General features: G+C 36.0%; 2 protein-coding genes across 2 annotated transcripts in view; both read right to left on the reverse strand.

The window, feature by feature from the left end:
* The window catches only part of LOC149564451 (uncharacterized), a 265,933-nt gene that overhangs the window by 103,624 nt on the left and 140,432 nt on the right, over window positions 1-21,877 (reverse strand). The window contains exon 6 of the mRNA XM_089818003.1: window positions 6,286-6,456. Within this exon, the coding sequence (XP_089674129.1) occupies window positions 6,286-6,456 (171 nt within the window). The remainder of the gene's footprint in view (window positions 1-6,285; window positions 6,457-21,877) is intronic.
* On the reverse strand, window positions 9,253-13,047 carry LOC149564452 (uncharacterized). The gene is made up of 8 exons (XM_089818002.1): window positions 12,881-13,047; window positions 12,608-12,772; window positions 11,770-12,415; window positions 11,415-11,647; window positions 11,145-11,297; window positions 10,659-11,059; window positions 10,149-10,554; window positions 9,253-10,013 (listed from the first exon to the last, which is right to left on the reverse strand). The coding sequence occupies exons 3-8, from the start codon at window positions 12,384-12,386 to the stop codon at window positions 9,430-9,432; spliced, it is 2,394 nt and encodes a 797-aa protein (XP_089674128.1). The 5' UTR covers window positions 12,387-12,415; window positions 12,608-12,772; window positions 12,881-13,047; the 3' UTR covers window positions 9,253-9,429.

A 21,877-nucleotide genomic window follows, 5' to 3' on the forward strand; every position in this document is an offset into this window, starting at 1 on the left:
AATGTAGAATGCTGTATGTACTGCTTCTTTCCAAAAGGTATCGGCCATATTAGATTCATTAAGCATTGCCCTTGACATTTCTTGAACTGTTCTATTCATTCTTTCAACCACTCTATTTTGTTGAGGAGTTCTAGGTGCTGAATGTTGTCTTTTTATTCTATTCTTTTCACAATACACATCAAATTCATGTGATGTAAATTCTCCTCCTCTATCCATTCTAAAACATTTTATATTTGTATCCATTTCATTTTCAACTAGTTCTTTGAAGGCTTTGAACTTGTCAAGTGCTTCTGAGTTTTCTTTTAGGAAGGCTACCCAAGTCATTCTAGAGTAATCATCAATAAATAACATGAAATATCTTTCTCCTTGAAGTGTCCTGGTTGGTCCACATAAATCTGAAAGCACAAGTTCAAGTGGCTTTGATGTAGAGTACTTCTTAGTTTTGAATGTGCTTCTTGTTTGCTTTCCTAGTTGACATTGTTTGCAAATGGTGTTTGAAGGTCTTGATAATTTCGGTATATCTCTTATAGCTCCTTTACGGCTGATTTTGACCAAGTTGTCAAAGTTTAAATACCCCAATCTTTTATGCCACAGCCAATTTTCATCTTGTTGAGCAAAGAAACAAGACTCATTTTTCATCTCTTGTAGAATATATAAGTTATTTGTTTTTCTTTTTGCATTAGCTATCAATTTTCCGTCCTTAATTTCACAACCTCTAGGATGGAATATTACATTATGACCTTGATCATAAAGCTGACTTACACTTAGTAAGTTTTCTTTTAGTCCTTTCACATATAGGACATCCTTTGTTTTGGATTTTCCATGATCTAGACTAAGAGCTCCTTGTCCTTTTATTTTTTGTTTTGTGCAATCACCAAATTTTATGGATCCATCACTAATTCATTCAAATGAAAATGAATTTTGTTTTATCCCTTGTCATATGTCTTAAACATCCACTATCAACATACCATCCGTCTTTCTTATTTTGAGCATGTAAAGCTATTTGAACAAATGAAGACTTTTCTTTCTTTTTCCAAACCTTCGTGTTAGCATGATTTTCTTTCTTTGTTGGATTTGTAGGAAAAGTTGTTCTACATTGATGGGCAGCATGTCCAAAGTTATTACAATTTGAATGTAGGACATCAAGATCAACCAATGGAGCAAAAGAATTTAGATTCCTGAATTTAGAAGTGTTCTTTTCTTTGCTTCTACAATTTAGTGCTTTATGACCAAACTTGTTGCAAGAGTAACAAAAACCATTGAAGTTGTAGAAGAAATATTGTCTGTGATATGGCCTTTTCCAATCATTCATATGATGTTTTGTTGTTCTACATTATATTGCTTTGTGCCCGAAATAGCTGCATGAATAACAATAGCCATGGGACTTATAATGAGGTTTGTGCACATCATTAAGTTTGTTTTCTTCTTTTGATTTTTGATTTTCAGCTATGTTATCACCTTCTTTGCTGAATCCTTTGAAAGACTTATTATTGTTTGAATTTAATTCAAAACCAACGCCTGATTTACAGGAAGAGGGCTTTTGGCTGTCTATAATAGTTGTTAGAATTTCTAAACTTTTCCCAAATTTAATATTGTCCTTCAATTTGATAGTGCTTTCCATAGATGGAAAACTCGCAGATTACTCGGCAAGTTTTAAACACTCGCCGAGTATTTAAGTTGGGCGAGTAAATCCCAGAAAAACTCGTAGGAATAAAAACTCGGCTGTTGGGAAAAAACTCGCCGATGGCTTGGCGAGTTTTTACTAAAAACTCTACGATTTTTTTTTAAAAACTCGGCTGCATTGTTTGATGCCAAGAACTATTTACTATTTTGCTTCCTGCCATGAGCATTCCGCATGAGAATGCAATTTTGTACGCACAGTGCATTTATATATATCTAAACTCTGCTTGTTTCTTTTGTATTCTCTTTAATTAACTGATTAGATGCATCTTCTCATTAAATTTTGCAAAATAAATGTATTTTTAATTAAATTTCAGCGGTTTTTTGAAGTTCCCGAGTTTTTTTTAAAATCGCCGAGTTTTTCCCGATTAAACTTTTGGGGGGCTTGGCGAGTTTTTTCTTTTGGCGAGTTTTCCAACTATGGTGCTTTCCTCCAATTCCTTTTTCAACTTCTAATTCCAATTTGGTGCACCCGTCTATTTTGAACCTCAACTTGTCTTCTATTTGTTTCTTTTCCTCTTCCAGATTTTTTATAGCTTCTAGTGTCTCCTCGGATTCAGCTTTATATTTGGTTACTTTCTTCTTTAATTTTAAATTTTCATTATATACATAATTGAGTTCTTCAAAATCAACATCATTTTCTTCATCACAAGATTCGTCTTCTTCATCCTCATGGACATCGTTTAGATCAGCTTCAGCCATTAAGAGAACTTCATCCTCCTCATCACTTGGCCAATCCTCACTATCTTCATTTGAAGAACTACTTCCCTTTTTGCGGTAAAAACTCTCTTTACTCTTCTTTTGAAAGAGTTGATTTTTATTAAATTTGTTCTTTTTCCATTTCATCTTTCTGAAAGCTTCCTTTTCATCTTCGCTAGGGTCACTATTGTTAAAAGGACATTTAGATGCATAGTGGCCTAGCTTTCTGCAATTGAAGCATTTGTAGTTTCCTTTGTTTTTACCTTTTTACTTTCTCTTGAAATTAACTTCTTCTTTGTCTGATTCACTCTCCAAGCTCTCACTTGACATTTGTTTTTTGCTTTTATTTTCTTAGATGCTTTAAATGCTATTTCTTTCTTTGATTCATTGCTTCCGATTCTCATTTCATAAGCAGTAAGAAATCCATGCAATTCATCTTTTGTCAATTTATCTAAATCTTTTCTTTGTTCGATTGCAGATATTTAGAATTAAACTTCATAGGTGACACTCTTAAAATCTTTTCAACTACAAGACTTTCTTTTACTTCCTCAGCAAGAGCTTGCATAGAATTAACAACATCATCTACATGATCAAGAAAAGTGGCTATATTCTCATCTTCCTTCATGATGAGACTTTCAAATACTTTCCAATGAATTTGTAATTTGGATTTCTTTACATTATCAGTTCCTTCATAAACATTTTTCAGTTTGTCCCAAATGTCTTTGGCCAATTTATAGTGCATAACTTTTGAGAATATTGATTTTGCAAGGTTGCATAAAATTGCATGTTTTTCTTTGGCATTGTTTTCCAATTTCCTCTTTCTAGGTGTATCCATTGGTGGGTTTTGCGGTGGTGTGTAACCATCTACCACTGATTGCCAAACATCAAATCCAATAGCTGTTAGATAGGTTTCCAATTTTATGGTCCAGTAAGTGTAGTTTGTTCCAACAAACATTGGCATTGTGCTTTGAAAGATTTCACCCATTGTGCTCTTTAGATTTACCTTCAAGCAATTAGGCTTTATAGAAAGCACCTACTCTGATACCAATTGAAGAGCACACGATTACACTGAGAGGGGGAAGGTGAATCAGTATGATGATGAATTTTCCAATTTAAATTTTTTATCCAAATAATTAACTTCAAATAATGAAATGAACAATTATGTAGACGAACACAATGACACAATGATTTACATGGAAACCCAATGTGGAAGAAAACTACGAGAATAAATGCTTTTATATAAATTCGATCTCCTACAAAATTTTGTAGGCTCCAACCTCAAATATTACGAGCGCCAACCCACTGGAAGCTACAACTCCCACAATTTGCAGGCTCTGACCCACTGGAAGCGCCTACTCCCACTTCTGACATTAACTCTGAACTTCCACCTTTATGTAGTTGCTTTCTCAATCTGAAAAAATATAGTTTTCCTTGTGTCAGCCTTTGATTCTGCAAATATAAGCTCTTCTTTTTATATTCCTCTTCCTCTATACTATGATAAATATATATCAGATTAAAAAATCTGAATATATATATTTCTTGTTTTATTCCTTTACTTCTCATCCATCTGCTGACTTGTTTGTTTGTGAATGATCTAATCTTTATTTATATCCTATTAAACATTGTGTCCCTTGGAACGAAATGACTTGTCTCCTTTAAGATATATTTTATTATTTCTATTTTGATAAAAATATCTTAATCCTAGTTGTTATGTTTAGGAAACATTTGTAATGTAAAGATCTTAATCAAAATACACATCCCCTATCAATTTCTCTGATTATCGAACATCTTGGACAATGTTATGATTTTTGTGTATTTCAATATCTTTGCCGCCATACGTCTTATAGTTTAACTTGATACTTCTCTGATTGTGACGTGACCATGTTTATTACTCCACTGAGTATTTCACCTTTTGTAGCATATTAATTTATTTGCTTGTTCTTCAGTGGGCCTCAAAATTTATGTTTGCTGTGGACTTCATCACTGTAGATGACGAAAATTTATTTGAGTTTGTGAGACCTTATATTCTTTGACAATTCTCAGATTAATTGTAATATTTGAGTGTTCATTGTTTGTCGTTGGTAGATATTGTAGCCGACGGGTTCATGTCGTCGGTAAATATTTTGTAGCCAATAGGTAGATTAGTATTGTTATGTAGCCAACAGACCCCTTCGGAAGGTTCAGCGGCTACATAACAATACTAATCTACCCGTTGGCTACAAAATCTTTATTGACGACATGAACCCATCGGTTACACAATCTTTACCGACAACATGAACCCGTCAGCTACAGTTTCTACCGACATCATTGTTCACTGGTTATTCTCATTCGATGGCACATATTACATGGTGTATTAATATTTGAGATATCACTGCTCTTCCCGTTTTTGTCTTTGCCTTCTGTCTATTCCAGAATTATTATTCTTATCGATAATATTGTTTCCAAGTATGGCTTTTACATTTTAAGTAACCATCGTGAAAACATTAATCAATCTGGCTCCTTCACAGTTTCTAAACAACTCCTGATGGAAAGGTGTAAGGTCTTTGATATTCAAATTTGATATACAATGGAACCTCTATGATTTCGTAAATGGTTTTGGTTGGGTTTGACAGTTCCGGATGAACACGTAGTCCTCATGTGCAACTAAATCTTCATGTGATACGGAGAATTCAGGATGATACATCAGCATATGTCTTCCTTACTTGATATCACCTTCCAATTTTGACTTGGCTGATAATAGACTTCCATCGTTATTTCCTGAGAACTTATCACTTGTGTTATAACTTATAATACACTTGATGATACAGAGATGGTCATTGCTTATACCTTCGTCTTTGGACAATACATATCAAGTTGTTGCATTTTTAAATAACATGACTGTAGGTATTGAGTTTAATTCAATTACTGTCCATCTGGGTTTTTCAATGGTGATAGAAACAAATGTTTCAGATAATATTACTGTTTATATCTGAACGCTGCTCATATTACTGTTCTTAATATTACTGTTCATAATATTACAGGGAACTCTCCACATCAGATAACATGTGATTATTATCAGACTGTATATCATATGTAATAGACTTTTGTATGCTTTTCATAAGGTCTGTTCAGTTTTGGCTAATCATTATTGCAAACAAAATTATTATTGCAGATGTATTCATCGTGGAATAGTGATCTCTGTCTTCACAAACTTCTTCAGCATATTTGTTGTCTTTTCATGAAACTATTCTGGCATCAATGACAATTCATTCATCACGAACAACAGACCCTTATAACTACTTATAGTCATTGGACGACACCAACTACACACCCCCTAGTAACAACACAATAATAAGGGAAGTAGGCTTTTAGCATGACGCTTTTTGTGAGCTGCAGCTTTTTGTATCAAGTGAGCATGCCTCCAGACATCTTGGAAGGCATGTTATTTTTCTGTTTAATAATTAACTTTTCTAGGTTCTAATCAATCGTCATATAGACTTACATAACTGTATTTTCAAACAATCATCATATAGATGCTTAATGATCTCTGTGACATAAATTTGAGTAAGGTAAGTTTCAAAACCCTGATGTAAATGTATCTAAGAAAACTTGCACAAGTATATGATAAATAGAAACATTCACAAAATACAAACCATATTTGTTTACCATATAGATGTCTATGCATAATTAATATGTCAAACAGTAAATAAAAACACATATAACCACCAAGATCTCTATAGTTAACATATATAGAGATAATTACCAGGATATAATAGTATAAATGAATCAATCATGCTTTACTAAGTTAAAGCTAAACCAGGCTAAAGTAGAAGAATTTAAAAAGAAAAATCTATAATCAAACATTAACAGAAACCAAAAGCATGCCAAAGAACAAATAAATATATTTTATCATAGTAATTTACTTACTGCAAGTGATGTAGGTCCAACATGGGATGTCAAGTTTTGTTTCAAAGGACCTCCATTACGGAATTCATCACTAGGAGTGATAACCCAAAACCCAATCATAGGATCGAAGCTAATCCATCCATGGACTCTATTTTCCCTATTGTCACAAGAGTACTGATATTTATCATCTACCTGCAAATATAATGGTGTCAGTCTATTAGAAGAATATCATCATGTTCTCAACATTTATCAAACTTGTTTTAGATTCATTTAGAACCCAACTCCTACCTTTTCAGTCCTAAAGATGTCAAAGAATGAACATAGAATCAAGGACAATTTGTTCTAAAATTTAAGTAATTTAAAAATACAAACACTAGCTCGTTTCTACTTTGTACTCTATAGATATAATGTCAAGGTATCTAAACCTAAAAAACTGACAATTGTGAAAGGTGTCCCAGCCTTGCATCTCAATGTTTCGTCTTTAATAATTCTTTGTATTTTTTTATTATTCTATCCTAACATAATAATGAGAGAGCATCCCACTTTGACTTGGCACTCTGGCCACATGTCAAATATTTTGAAAACCGAGCCAGTAATTGTAAGATCATCTAATGCCATTATGATATATATGATCATATTATGACTTTCTATAGTGGGAATTACTTGTGACGGAATTTATGACACATGAAAAGTATGAGTATACAGGAGTTACATTGGAATGTTCACCAGAAGTAGGAAAGTTTATGATGCATGTCATAAGCACATTTTCCAGAGGATATTATGGAGTGAAAAATGCAGCATCCTTTTTGATGAGTCAATCTGAGTTATGTCAATGTATGATGGGTGTAAGGAATCATCTATTTTCAGCGCTTTGAACTCTTCATGAGTATGGTGTATCGCAATCTGATAAGATTTGGAGCTACATTTGTGGATGACATTTTCTCATGTTATTGGTTTTCCATTTGGCAGTTTCATGTATTGTATCTTCTATAAACTAGGTTCTTGAAGAGAAGAGTTTTGCATGGGTGAATTGCAAGTGCTGTAATCCTATCAAAATTGGTCTGAATCCTATAGGTCAATGATACCCCTATAAAGGCATAGACTCTCCATGTCTGTTGTAACCACTCTTGTTGCTGAATAATATATCAAGTTTTATTTAAAGTCACAGTTATTGTTTGTAATGTCCCCAACAAGGACTGTTGAATTCTTGAGGACCGCTACAAATGTAATAGCACTGCCATTTTTATATGGTATGTGTTTTCCAAATGGCAGCGACCTCTTATATATAATGAGAATAAGTGATGAAGAGACATGTCCCTTCATGGGACATGTTTATTCATTAATTAGATAATTAATATAATATAAACTTTAATCGTAGTGTTCTCTATCTATCTATATTTATTTATTTATTTTATTTTTTCTCTCATATAAACTTATATCTCATATATGATGAACACGTATATATAAATTATATCTCATATATAATTATATATAGATTTATCCGACAAAAGCTATCAAACATCAACACTCCCTCTTAGCCAGGGAGGACAAACACAAGACATATATTACACCATTGGTAATATTAGGCATGACAAATTTTAAGGATATCTTTGATCAGAAAATATCCACCATTTTAATATCACATTTGATATCATGAGTATTGGCCTTAGAATATATGATATTCACCGAATACTCTAAATAATGGTCTCCAGAATATCAACACTTGATACTCACCATGTACTCAATATAAGGTAATAGTTTGCAGAATATCAACATATGATATTCACCATTTTGCTATCACATTTGAGTATTGGCCTACAAAATCTCAACATATGATATTCACCAAGTACTCTATGAGTAATGGCCTTCCATAACATCAAGTCGCATGATATTCACCAAGTACTCTATGAGTAATGGCCTTCTAGAATATCAAGTCGCATGATATTCACCAAGTACTCACGAATATATTTAGAGGGGAGTGAATTAGTATATTAAAGATTTTGCCAATTTTAATACTTTAATCCATACAAGTAACTTCAAATAACTTTAAATGCTGGAATGAACAATCAATATATTAAAGATTTTGCCAATTTTTAAAACTTTAATACGTACAAGTAACTTCAAATAACTTTAAACACTGGAATGAACACAATAATACAAAGTTTTACGTGGAAACCCAATGCGGGAGAAAACCACAGCAATTCAAATGCTTTTATATAACTTTGAATCCTTTTACAAAATGTATGTAAGCTCCAACCTACAAGAGGATATATATAAATTTCTCTCATATATGATGAACACGTATATATAACTTATATCTCATATATAATTATATATAGATTTATCCGATAGAAGCTACCAAACATCAACTAGGACTTTACTTGATTTACCCTGAAATGTCCAAATAGGGTTAGGATTGCACTTAGAATGGCAGTTTGTAACATACCCTACTAGCAAGCTAGCTGCCAATTAGCAATGATTGACATACATTCTATGCCTATAAATTGGGTTAAACTAAGAATCAATTAAAAATCAATGATACCTTTGATAGTTAGCGTTGATGTTAGTTTTGTCCCACTACATAACACTTAAGCAAGTGAATACTTGATACGAAGTATCAAACACTCAACCCTCTCTTGAAAAGTAATCACTCATGTAGAATATGAGGATACTCCAAGGTTCCTTGTACCCAAAGTAACAAGAATCGGAATCGGATCGGAATCGGCAAGGCTGAATCGAATCGTGAATCGGCAATGAATCGGCAATGAATCGGCGATGAATCGGCAAATTTGAAAAAACCCTTTAAATTTAAAGATTTTAACAATTTAAAACTTATTTCATGCACCCTTTATTGAATATAACTTAAACACACTATAACATCATCAAATAGAAGTTAAAACTTAACATACATAAACATGGAACATAAAATCCATCACATATGTAACTATGTTATCTAAAATGTAAATTGTAGGCTAGCTGAAGTAAATAGAAATCAAATGATCACAATGATTTAAATCATAGAATGTATGTAAGATGATCCATAAGACATCAAATCATAAATGTATGTAAGAATCTAAGATGAAGATCCATGAAAGTTTGAAACATATGTCTATCAATGATTCAGTATCAATATCTGTAAACAAAATATAAAAACAAGGCTCCAGCTCAAGCCTCAGACTCATAGTCATCATCATCATCCTCAACATCATCTTGAAGCTCGGCTGCAGCCTCAGCCTCAGCCTCTGAGTATCCAGTCTGCCTAGTAGCAAGGCGTCTAATGTAGGTCCTAGAGGACTGCCGAGCCATATCTCCCGCATGTAAGATGGGCTCATGAACGTCGCTAGGGCCTGTGCCTGTGCGTGCACGTGTGCGTCTACCAATGCCTGAAGAACGTGCTCTAGCTGCCTCAGCCTCTATATCCACCTGGTCAACCCACACACGGTCTTCCTCAGTGAAGACTGGATCCACAACCTCTGTGAGCCACTCTGATTCTGGATCAATCTCCTCTAGAATGATCGGAGAGGAGTCAATGCCCAAAATCTGTCTGATCCTAAGACGGAGGTTGTAATGAACAAAGACAATATCATTCAACTTCTGCACTGTCAACCTGTTTCTCCTCTTCGAATGGATGTGCTCGAACATGGACCAACTGCGCTCACATCCAGAAGCGCTGCTTGGCTGACTCAGAATATGAATGGCAATTTTTTGAAGTTTTGGGGTTGTGGCCCCAAACATTTGCCACCATCTATCTGCAATAAGGGAAAAATTGAAAATAGAAACAATTAATCTCATTTACAAATTACAAGTTAACTCTAAAATTACATAATCAACTTTAAGATTAGAATCTAGATTCATGAACATTGAATATATTATTTAATTTTTACCTGGCTGTAGTGTTGTCTGAGCATTTATGGCCATCCTGCTAGAGAAAAGTGGCCCCTCTTTATTGTTGAATTGGTCTAGCTCAACAATCGCAGCAGCGCTATCTTCATCGCTACTCAACCTCTGAATCACTGTGTATAAGCCAGTGAGAACCTCCGCATCCGCCTTGAACTCAGGACGGAAACGATATGCCGGATTCAGAAAGTAAGCTGCTGCATGGATGGGTCGATGGAGCTGATTCTGCCATCTCCTATCGATGATGTCCCAAATAGGGCCATACCTCTCCTGCACTCCTGCATATTGGGCTCTGATGGCCTCCTTGGCCCTATCCATGCCCTCATAAATGTAGCCCATAGAGGGCTTCTCCCCATCAGCAGTTCGTAGCAAAGCTACAAGGGGCTCAGTGACCTACATATAAAGTAAAACAAAAAACTTGAGTCAAAACTTAAATATAAAATAATATAACTTAAAGTAAAAGTAAAATACTAAATGTTAAATTGCAATAAATTTACCTGCAGGATTTCTCTAGCGGGTTTCCAAAAACCATCCTCATCAAATATGCAATCCGCCACATCTATCCCTACAGTGGTCGTAGCATAGGAAGAGGAAATCCACTCCCGCCCAACAAACATGCTCCTCAATTCATCCCTTGATGTCAACAAGGACTGCAAGGTGATGAAATTCGAGGCAAACCTCATGATACCTGGGCGAGCTAACTCTTTGCCTTCTGTGTACTTCCTCATTGTGCTAAGGACAAATGAATGATTATAAATGAATTTGCATATGTTTTTTGCCCTTTCCACACATGACTTGACAAACTCAAGTTTGCCAATTTCCTCCAACATGAGGTCAATGCAATGTGCCGCACAAGGGGACCAAAATATGGTGGGGTGCCTCTCCATCAAAAGTTTACCTACAACAATTTTAAGTCAATTAGAAATTCAAATTTCAAAATTCAAATAAATTTATTTTCAAAACTTGAAAAGTTAAAAGTTTACCTGCAGCAACATAACTTGCTGCATTATCCGTCACCACCTGGATCACATTTTGTTCTCCCACCTCTGCTATGACTTCCTCAATAGCCTCACATAAGTATGTGGGATTTTTTACATGTGCGGAAGCATCAATGGATTTGATGAACATGGTATATCCTACAAGTAACAAAACAACGAATTAGAATATTAAAATTAAATGGATCATCAACAAATTAGCATTCAACAAATCAAAATTTACAATTATGTATGTAGGAAAGTAGAATGATCAATTACCTCCACAGGATACAAGAAAATTGAGGAGTGTTCTATTCCTCCTATCTGTCCAACCATCAGTCATGATGGTGCAACCCTTTGCAATCCACTCCTTTCGGTTCTCCTCGAGCTCAGCCCTCATGTCCTCTACCATCTCATCCAAGAGGTATCCGCTCAACTCAGCCTCAGTTGGGGCTTTAAACCCCGGACCACAAATAGCAACCGTGTCTATCATGTTCTGCCAATAAGGAGCCCTGTCACAAATAAAAATTTAGATGTCAAAGACTCAAATTATAAAACAAGTAAATATAATTAAAGTTTTACTTTTACTTTTAATTTTAACTTTAAAGAAAACAACGAAAAAAGAATCAATTACCTGGCTGCAATAAATGGAATGTTGCAAAAGTACCAAAATTTGCATATCTCCTTTCTGGCAGCATCATGAATTTCCTTGTTCAAACCCATGCCCTCAAGCGTGGGTTGGGAACCAGGAGTAGTGCGGGACACAAAGTAACTATCCATTCTGTTTTTCTGCACTCTAGGCTGCAATAGGTTGGTGTGGGACTCTGTCTCAGTATGTGACCGACTAGCACTAGCACGAGCAGAAGAACTAGGATAAAAAGGAGGCCTAGAAGAACCCTCTCCAACACAACCTACAGATGCAGAAGCTGATGCAGATGCAGATGTGGATGCGGCTGCAGATGCGGATGCGGGAACATGGGAGCCAATACCCCTTAACCCTTCAAGTTGCATTTTCCTATTGGCTTTGTCTTTTTCAATTTTTTCTAATGCCATTAAGCAAGTGCGTTTTGCCTCAGGAGTTTGGTGAGTGCAAATTGTAACATCGTGTCCAGGTATAGCAGCAATGTGGTATTTCAATCTATAAATACCCCCAGAAGTTATTTTTTCTTTACAAAAAATACATTTTGTTTGATATTTGGTTCTTCTAGGAAACTCTTCGTTATATTTCCAACATTCATCTTTTCTACCCATTGCGAATTTGCAAAAAATGAAAGCAAAGGCTGCTGCAATAAAAATTTATATGTAAAATATCAAAGTTTGAAGCTAATAAAAGCTACAAAACAACAAACCCTAGTTTGCAACTTAGTAAAAATAAAGAACATTCAAGATCTAAACTAAAAATCTTGATAACTATAAAAATTTAACAAAAAATGCATAATACACTAACATGCAAAAAAAAAAAGAGCACTTACCTCTTGCAAATGAGTTGAGGAGTGTTGAGATTGGCTCCCTAATGCTCCCAATGCAATTGATGGCCTCCCCAAATGGATTGCTGATCTCTTTTGTGCTCTTTCTTCTTGCCGGTTAGAAACCTATGGCTTTTCTTTTCTCTTCTTCTCTCTCACTTTTCCTCTCTTCTACTCATGTTAAATAAATAGAAGGCCCTTTAGGGTTATAACAAAGAGAAATGGTCAAAAACAAAGTAAAAAAACCAAGCAATTTTTTAAAATTTTACAACTCTATACTTTATTGGCCGCGGGCGATTCCTGCCGATTTTTCCAGGCGATTCATGCGATTTTTTGCCTGAATCGCCTGAATCGGCGATTCAGGCGATTCACTTGAAGAAATCGGCAATGGAGATTTCCGACTCCAAAAAAATCGCCATTGCTGAATCTAATCGCCGATTCAGGCGATTTTATGGCGATTCTCGTTACTCTGCTTGTACCTATGGATACTAACTTAATTTTAATGATGTGATTTGCTGGTTAATCACGTAGGCGGGCTTACATTATTCATTTGAAGATAACTTGGTGGTACTTCGCTTGCTTGACTTGTTCTTTTCTACTTGACCTGTTACATCCCAATTTTTGACCTAGCTTGAAATATAGACGTTGAAGTTCACATGAAGTCAGTTGGTAGTTTAATTTGATATAATTTGGCAAAATGGTAAGATAGTTAGTCATTATGATTTCAAGTGAAGATGACATGCTAGTTATTCATTAATCGCGAATTCATGGAATTAAGACGAAAGGTTAACTAATATGATTATTTATAATTTATAAGTTAATTACAGAGAAATTCCTTGCAGGGAGCTTGTCGAAGGGGTGGAAGCATTCTCAGAAAAGAATTAGGCAGGGCATCACCATCATTGGACAGACAGGTAGAGGACCAAGCGATTTGTAATAGGACTCATCTCTGGAACTGCATGAGTTGTTAATAATTAATTAAATTTAAGTTTAAATATAAACGTATTCTTAAAAGATTTTAAATTATCTTTCGTCATATTATTTTTAATAATAGTTTATATATGTGCATTTAAATATAAAAATATGTTGGCATCTTTATATGTTAATAAATTAATAGAATGATGTTTTAAAAAAATACTTATAAGATTTTAATAAATTTTCGAATTATAATAATATTTGTGGTATTTTCACTTTCCAGCTCTATTTTAATATTCTTTAACGTTAGCACTTAGTCTTCGATTTAAACATTAAATAATATTAATAAAACTTTTTCACCTTTGTTCCAACGATTCATGGAATTCAAAGCGCATTTGAGTCTTGTAACAGCAAAAGCTGACATGCCATTCATTATCTTTTTATATGGTTGCCTTGTCGTTTTCAGACATCACCAACAAGATACCCGTCTGTTCTTGTTTCCGCCATATAGTCTCAAAACCTCACTATTTGCAACCTGAGTTTGTCTATTTGCCTTGTATCCTGTTATATCCGTCTCAAATTCTTCTTTTGCAAATACGTTTAACACCCTACTAAGATCCGTCATCCATTCTGCAAAACGTTATCACTTGCAACATCATTCTTGCCTAGCGCGATATCATACCTCTGAGCTTACACGAGATCAATCTTGCGCATCACTGTATAGCAGATTCAGCGGGTATTTGAAGAGTTCACAAAGCAGGGCACATAGTAATCCGTAGCCAAGTAAGGATGTGCTAAAGCGTTTTTAACTTCTTTCACTCACGTTTTCTTGTCTTTTCTAGGTTGGGTTGATACAAAATGTAAGAGTTGTGTGCACAGAATAGAGTCCTGATGTTTACCTTGTGCTCAGAATATTAGAAAATGCCAACAGAGCTTGTTTACATGATTACTATAAAGTAGTTGATGGTTATGATAGAAGCTGATAAAGGAAGTAATAAAACTTTATGTTCTCATCTTATTCATTGTCTGATATTACCGATTGCCATCACTTAATTCAAAAATACTTTTGAATACAGACTATACCTTTATCAAACCACGTATGTCTTGACTCTGTAGATTTTGTCATGAAAAGCTATGTTCTCAAACTAACAATAGTAATAATGATCAACTATGAATACCAAGGAAATTCTTAGAATGTAGAGTCTTAATTTTATGAATAAGTATAAGATGTAACGGTTCAGGCACCGAGGAGACACCGATCTAAAGATCTGTTGATGGTTAGTGAGTGCAATGAGTTGTTCTTTTCTAGTTTGCAAGTTGGATATAATATGAGTTCATTTGCTGTATCTGTGTGTATTGAGAATTTGTTTTTCAAGGATATAGATATTGAAAATTGGTTGAAGATATAAGCGTAGGAGACAAGTAAGAATGTTGCCGAATTTAGAATGGCCAATCGTGTTTTTCTTTCTAATGCAATTGTTGAATCAAGAATGTTCAATGTGTCTCTTTTTCATTAATATAAATGCAGACTAAATCGGGGTGGTCAGTAAAAGAATTCTAGTTCTTGGAAAATTGCCTTAAACCATAAATGTTTCTTTATTCATAAGAAAGTATTAAACACGTATAAAAGATATGGATATGCAATGAAAAACTGTGATTAACTAATTCAGTTCAGAATGTATTACAAACATTCATACCCTGCAAGAGTGAATTTATTAATATTAACAAGCACCTGGAAATCACGGGCTTGGAGGCCTGATGAGGTTGAGGGGGCGTGAGGAAAGATTCATCAACAATAAGAACTAGTAATATCAGTTATGACATTTTAATATATATCATTTAATATGAATTAATAATAGCTCATGCATATTCCTGTTATGATGATCTCCTACTGCCAAGTCGTATGGCATGTTATATATCATGATGCCCAGTGAATGGTAAGATGTTCCCTGTCAATTCTAGGTAGGGAGGGCCTTTCTCGTTAGAGATCATGTGGGGATATATATATATATATATAATGGTCTGAGGTTGGGTGGTAAAGCCCCTGCCAATGTTTCACCTCTCTCAAGATGTCAGATATGCGTCAAACAAAGATAAGCCATGAAATCAATTGTTTATCGGAAACAAGTATTATCATTTTTGTTTATGAGAAGGTAAGATTAAATTGAGGTATTTCATTGTTATCATCATTTTACTTCATATAAATATTGAATATAAGTAATTATCTAATCTTGAGAAATTGTCACAGGTAAGCAATTAGAAGGAAAAGAAATCCGAAGCCCTAATTGATTGCGTGACAGCTGGAACCTTAATTGATATGGTGGTATTGGAAGCCCTAACTGAATCCGTGGTATCAAAAACCCTACTTGAATCCGTGGTTGCGAAAGCCCTAAATTGAATCCATCGTCGCGAAAACCCTAGATAAAATCCGTGGTCGCAAAAGCCCTAAGTGGTAAGCAGTACCAAAAGCCCTAAATAAACCGATGGTAATTGATGCCCTAATTGGTAAGATGATATGTAATGCCTAATTTAAGTTATATTGGTATTTAGTGTTATTCATCAAATGATTTTTTGAGATAGCAGTCGATTTGAGAAATTGTTATAGTATATTTGTGGACTAACCCGGGTGGTTGTAGAAGCTTACTTAGATGAATCTCAGTCTCAGTTTTTCCGAGGTATGTGATTTCAATTTCTGAAGTAATTTCATTAAAAGGTATTCAAGTATTTAGTTAAGAAATTTTGTTTAACTGACTTTAACGATAATCTTCACATGAACATGAATGATGTAACCGCCTTCTTATGAAGTCGAAGTTAAAACTGTATTCTATGCTTATGATAGATGTTAAAATTAGACCCAGGAAAACCGGTTGTTACATGAACACTCTCACTTTCAACTACTCCTACCACTAAATGCTTATTGCTCTACTACTACTCCTATGGATGGAGAAATTAGGAAATGGATGGGGATCTAACCAAATGAAAGCTTGCCAGCGGCGCTACCTCCATTGGTGCGATGATTCTAAGGGATACTCTTAGGATTTTCACACTAACACCTATCTTCCAACCCAACTTGAAGTAGAAGCGGAAAGATGATATGAAAGTAGAACTTAGGAGCGATTGGACTAGATTACCACACAAGGATTCCTAACAAGCCACTAGAATTTGCAATTTTAGGCAATTTAATTTCCATTTCCTTCAATAAGTTAATCCACTAATGGAACAATTAATTACAATTTAGGCTTAAATGGTCCATTTAATGAGTGTTTAACCCCCATTTAAATATCATGCAGGAGGTCGGCACTTTGGGGAGAGGCAAAAGAGTTCTTATAAAGGGGATCCCTCTCTCTCTCTCCTTCCATAATTGCACTCCAAGTTGGCGAACTTCTCCAAGGCATCACTTGCGATTTTTGGCAACACTCCTACATCAGCAATTTTGCATGCAAACTAGGGTTTCAAGGCAACTTTCTTGGCATCCATACTTGCAATTTTTTTCAGCCTTCCATTGTGGTGATTCTTCATGCAAGTTAGGGTTTGTGGCGACATTTGAAAGGGCATATCAGATCTATTCATGGGCAGCGAGCTAGGGTTTTGAGGCATGTTTTAGCATTCATTTTTGGCAATAGAGAGGACAATTTTGGCACTTCTTCAGCACTCCATTTTGGCAATTTTGGGCAAGCATCTAGGGTTTTGGCACCGCCATTGTAGACTGTTTTGGGAAGCATTTGATTCATTTTCAGATCTGATCCTTTGGCATCATTTCCAATATTCACAAGGCAGCAAGATCCATCATATTTGAGCAACTTCATTTTGGGCAATTTACATGTGCCTATTAGGGTTTTATTGGCGACAACTTCTAGGGCATTTTGGACAGAATTTGGATAGTGTTGTGGAGGTCTGATTTCCTATATGGAGTGTGAATTTTGCCTATGAAGTTAAGCGATTTTATTTGTGAGGAAGTTATTTGGTCCAAGACCCGATTGGTGGCAAGGTGTGGGCAATTTCAAAGAGCTTAGAGATTTGAATTTTCTTTAGAATCTGATCCGAACTTCAAAGAAGACCCGACTATTGGTAAAGGTAAATTAAATTCAATCTAGAGCTGAAAGGTGGTTCTTAAGCAGATTTCACTCCTTGTTCTTGCTTGGTTTTGTTTCCCTTATGTTCTTTTTGCATTCATCATCCACCACTTCATCATCCCATCTATAGGTTGAAGATTGGAGAGATAAGTGTAGATTCTATGGTAGGACATTTGGCAAGGTAGAAATAAGCTAGACCACCCTAGGAGTGAAGTTGGGAGATATAAGTGCAATCCATCCTAAGGTAACAAAGAGACAAAAATACGTGGCAGTACCACCCCTAGGTTGAAGATTGGAGATTGATAAGTATAGTGATAGGACTTGGTGAGGCAGAAATAAGTTAGAATCCATCGATAGAAATAAGATTGGAGATCGATAAGGCTAGTCCATATCACTTAGAACGAAGAGGTAGAAATAAGTGTTTAGGATGGTAGATGTTAGTGCAAGCAAGAACCCAAAGGGAATGAACACCAAGAAAGACAAAGAGGACATGATGCCCAAGACCACCCTCTTCTCAAAAGTGAGGTGAATAACCGATACCAATATTGGTACAGTGAACATGATACAGCTAAAGGACAAACTAAAGGAAGGACAATCCCCCATGGCAAAGAAGATTTACAAAAGTGGTATTGTACATGCAACGACCTTCCCTCCTACCTTGCCTTGCCAAAAATTGGTTATGGAATGTGCATCCAAGTTTGATTTGGTTGGCAAATCCATCATTTTTGATGAACGGAAAAGAGTGTTGGCCAACATTGGCAGACAGGTGATCGAAGAAGCATTTAACATTCCCTAGTATAAAAGCATGACAGTGGTAATGATGGATCAAGCAGCTAAATTATTTCAGGACAACCAGGAGACTTATTTCATGCATCTAAAGTAGGATTGGCTACACGAAGGAAAGAAGGGAGTCACCAAATCCTCCAAGCTTACCGTGTTAGACTTCAAATCAGAATATGGCGACCTCATTGTGCTTATCAGCCGAATCATGGGCCTAGCTCAAGGTATGCAATTCGAAAACTAGATGTACTTCTTTACTGATGAAATTGAAAAAGGAAAAAGAAGATTTGATTCGGCTAGGATCATAAGTGAAAACCTAGAATTGCAACTTAAGACCATGCAAAATCAAAAGCAATTCTATATGGCATCCTATCTGTTCTATTTGATTGCGAGGTTGTATGAAAATCTGGGACTTAAGGCCTTAGGAGTAATTGGCAATGGGTCGGGGCAATGTTTGGTGCATGAATGCTATCCACAACTTCATTTGCACAACAAGAAGGACCATAAAATGTTTTGTGACACCTTTGCTATGAAGACAATAAGGGTATTACAAGGGACACTTGCTAAGAGTCTCTCATCGGAAGCATAAGCAAAAGTCAAGAAGTATGGGAGTTGGTTCATCCAATTTCCGCAATTCACATATATTAGAATAGCAGGAAGTACAGTTTGTCCCAAAAGACTTCCAAGGTACCCACCTGACAAGGTAGTTTTGATGGAGTTGGCTAGGCAACTTGAGCATTATGACAGAATGATGAAACTCAAAGGTGAGACAGGCATTACCTTCTCATTTGGAATTGGCAATGATAGTTGCCCCAATCCTGTCGCCTTTGCAACTGTGGAGAAAGCATTAGAATGGTATCATCTAGCATGGTATAGAGCAAGGCAAGGATTTTATCCTAATGGTCTTATCAAGGCATCTCACGGAAATACATTCAAACATGTTCCTACTATAGAAGATTTTTGGGTTAATGCACGGGATGACTTTCACGTGAGAAAGCTAACTTTTTCAAGATTGTCAATGAACATGATGAGAGATATCAGATGGAGAGGCCTTGATATGCTCGATCAACTGGAAGATGATGAAAATATGTTGAGAGAAGATTATAATACAGTGGAGGGAACAGAGTTGAATCCCAGATTGGAACGATCACTAGGATCCTTCCTTGGAGGCGGTTACAAGAGCAGTTGATTTGCACACTAAATCATGGTACAATGGGAAGTTGAGGAAATTACAAGGTCAAAAGGTACACCTTACTTATGAGAAGATGAAGCCAAAGGAAGGTCCAGAGGAGTCATTCGGACAGAAGGGTTAAGGAAGTAGTTGACAGCAAGAAACGGTTAGAAGCAATAAGAGAGCTTTGGAGATTGAGAAAAGTAAAGAACATTTGGAACCTCCAGCAAAGAGACAGAATGCAACGCCATCAAGGGAAAGTATAATTGAGGCTAGAGGCCAAGAAGATAACACAAGTGAACAAGGGGCCGTGGTAGAGGTGAGCTCCGATTCAGAATCAAGTGGCTACAGTGATAGCACCGAGTACTCTCCTCTCTCAAAGAATCAGCATGGAGACGATATGGCAGTTACTAGTGGAGAAGAAGATGGGCCAATTAATATTGAGAAAGTAAGCCAGGCGCCTGTGGTCGTTGGTGATGATCAGCTAATTGAACCAAATCCAGATTTGGGGAGATGCACCGCACCACTATGGTTAAGGCAAATGCTTATGCCAAGAAGCAAGGTAGTAATTGCCTAAACATTTGAAGACTTCCAAGGATTAATGGGAAAGGGTGATAGCGAGAACCAAAAACAAATGGAAAAAACAGTGGCAAAGGTGATTAAGAGCGACAGTGATGGTCACCGAAAGGTTCAGATTGCTATACCAATAGTTAACAAGGCATTGGATGAGATTGCAACTTAGGAATATGAAATAGCAGAGCATGACTTGGGAAGAAACATAGATGACATGGAATGTGAGGAGATCTAGGAGGGTATAGCTTCAATAAAAGAAAGGTTGAGGAAGGCAAATGAAAGGATCATAAAGTTGGAGGCTGAGAACAAATATTGGAGAGATTGCCAGCCTATCCAACAGTTGCACTAGGCAACCCTTCCTCAAGACAGCGGGACCAACATAGAAGAGATATTGGCTCAACTACATGAAGTCAAGGATTGGATCCATGATACAATTCAAGACAGGCAAAATTTGTTGCCTTCCTTTATCTCGACATTCCGATCATTAGTGACTGCTAGAGGCAAACTCAAAATATTTGAAGTGGACTGGAAGGATTTCCTTCCAGTCAAGGACTTAGCCAGGCTACAGACATTCATTGGGCTACTAGAAAAATATTTGGAAAGGGCCAAGTTGGTTGATGGAGGATTGAGTACGGTTGAGTCTTGGTTTGTTGCCTTGACTACCAGCTTATGAACATTGGAGAAAATACATAATGTGATTGCACAACATTGCCTAGGCGTCAACACTTCCATTTCAACCATGATGAGCAACGTTGGGGTGGCACTTGATTTTAAAGAAATAAAAAAGGAGAGCATCAATAAGAAAAAGTTGGGATCAAGATTGGATGAGTTAGGGAAGGTTGCTATCAAGAAAAAACATTTGAGCACCCTTGCCTCCCTTAATGCCTCTATCGAATATGCCAAGGAATATGAGGACCATGAGAAGACACTACAAGTAGCAAGCAGCATGATGAATTCAGCTGAGCTCAAGATGAAACACACACCTTGTCCTCCTATGAAGAAGTTAATGACAAGCTAGCCAAGTTCATTACTTGGGCTAAAAAGATGAAAGAAAAGGGTAGAACTATATTAGAAGATCATTTGATGTAAACCCAAGTGGCAATTTCTCTTTCTTCTAGGATGGGGTAGGTATCTAACTCTGATTGGCTACCATTTTGGTGCCTTCTCATTGGTTGTCACTTCTTCTTTTTTTCCATTGGTCCATTGATGAGGTGGCATCTTCTCATTGGCCGATAGGGTGGTAACCCTAATTAGGGTTTCTATGATCCAATCTAGATTTTCGATTTTGCCTCTTTATCTCTACCGTCAGTTGTAAATTTTGGCCTCTATATAAGACCATTTGCTCTCGTTTGTAAAGGGTCGAAGAAAATTTTTGCTAAGATAATGCCAAAATCGCTTTTCTTTCTCATTGTTGTGACTTGCATGGTGATTAAGAACTTTTGGTATTGTTGCATGATTTCTACTTCCACTAGTTAAAATAAGATTTTCATTTTGACGTCGTTAAAGTAAATTTCATTTCAAGAAGTTGATAAGTAGAGAGAAAAGTAGATGGATAGTTGCATGGTGGTATTAGTAGATGTTTGATGGGGATCTATAACTAGGCCACTAGCATCCTAGCGGCTTGTTGGGAAGCCATGTGTGGTAAACTAGTTCTTTTTCCTTTGAATAATTGCATCTATGGAGGTGGAGCCGCTGGTTAGCTTTCATTAGATTCGATCCCCGTCCATTTGCTAATCTTTCCATCCATAGTAGGAGTAGAATAGC

The sequence above is a fragment of the Cupressus sempervirens genome, chromosome 3 (assembly GCF_028749045.1).
Source record: "Cupressus sempervirens isolate cs-2001-9-10 chromosome 3, ASM2874904v1, whole genome shotgun sequence".
NCBI classification, from domain to species: domain Eukaryota; kingdom Viridiplantae; phylum Streptophyta; class Pinopsida; order Cupressales; family Cupressaceae; genus Cupressus; species Cupressus sempervirens.

Bases quoted from the DNA above. Each gene is read 5' to 3' on its own strand.
- LOC149564452 (XM_089818002.1), bottom strand. From the start codon at position 12,386: ATGGGTAGAAAAGATGAATGTTGGAAATATAACGAAGAGTTTCCTAGA. The intron at 11,060-11,144 runs GTAAACTTTTAA...AAATTGTTGTAG, and splicing joins AGCAAGTTATGTTGCTGCAG to GTAAACTTTTGATGGAGAGG. The intron at 10,014-10,148 runs GTAAAAATTAAA...CCCTTATTGCAG, and splicing joins TCAGACAACACTACAGCCAG to ATAGATGGTGGCAAATGTTT.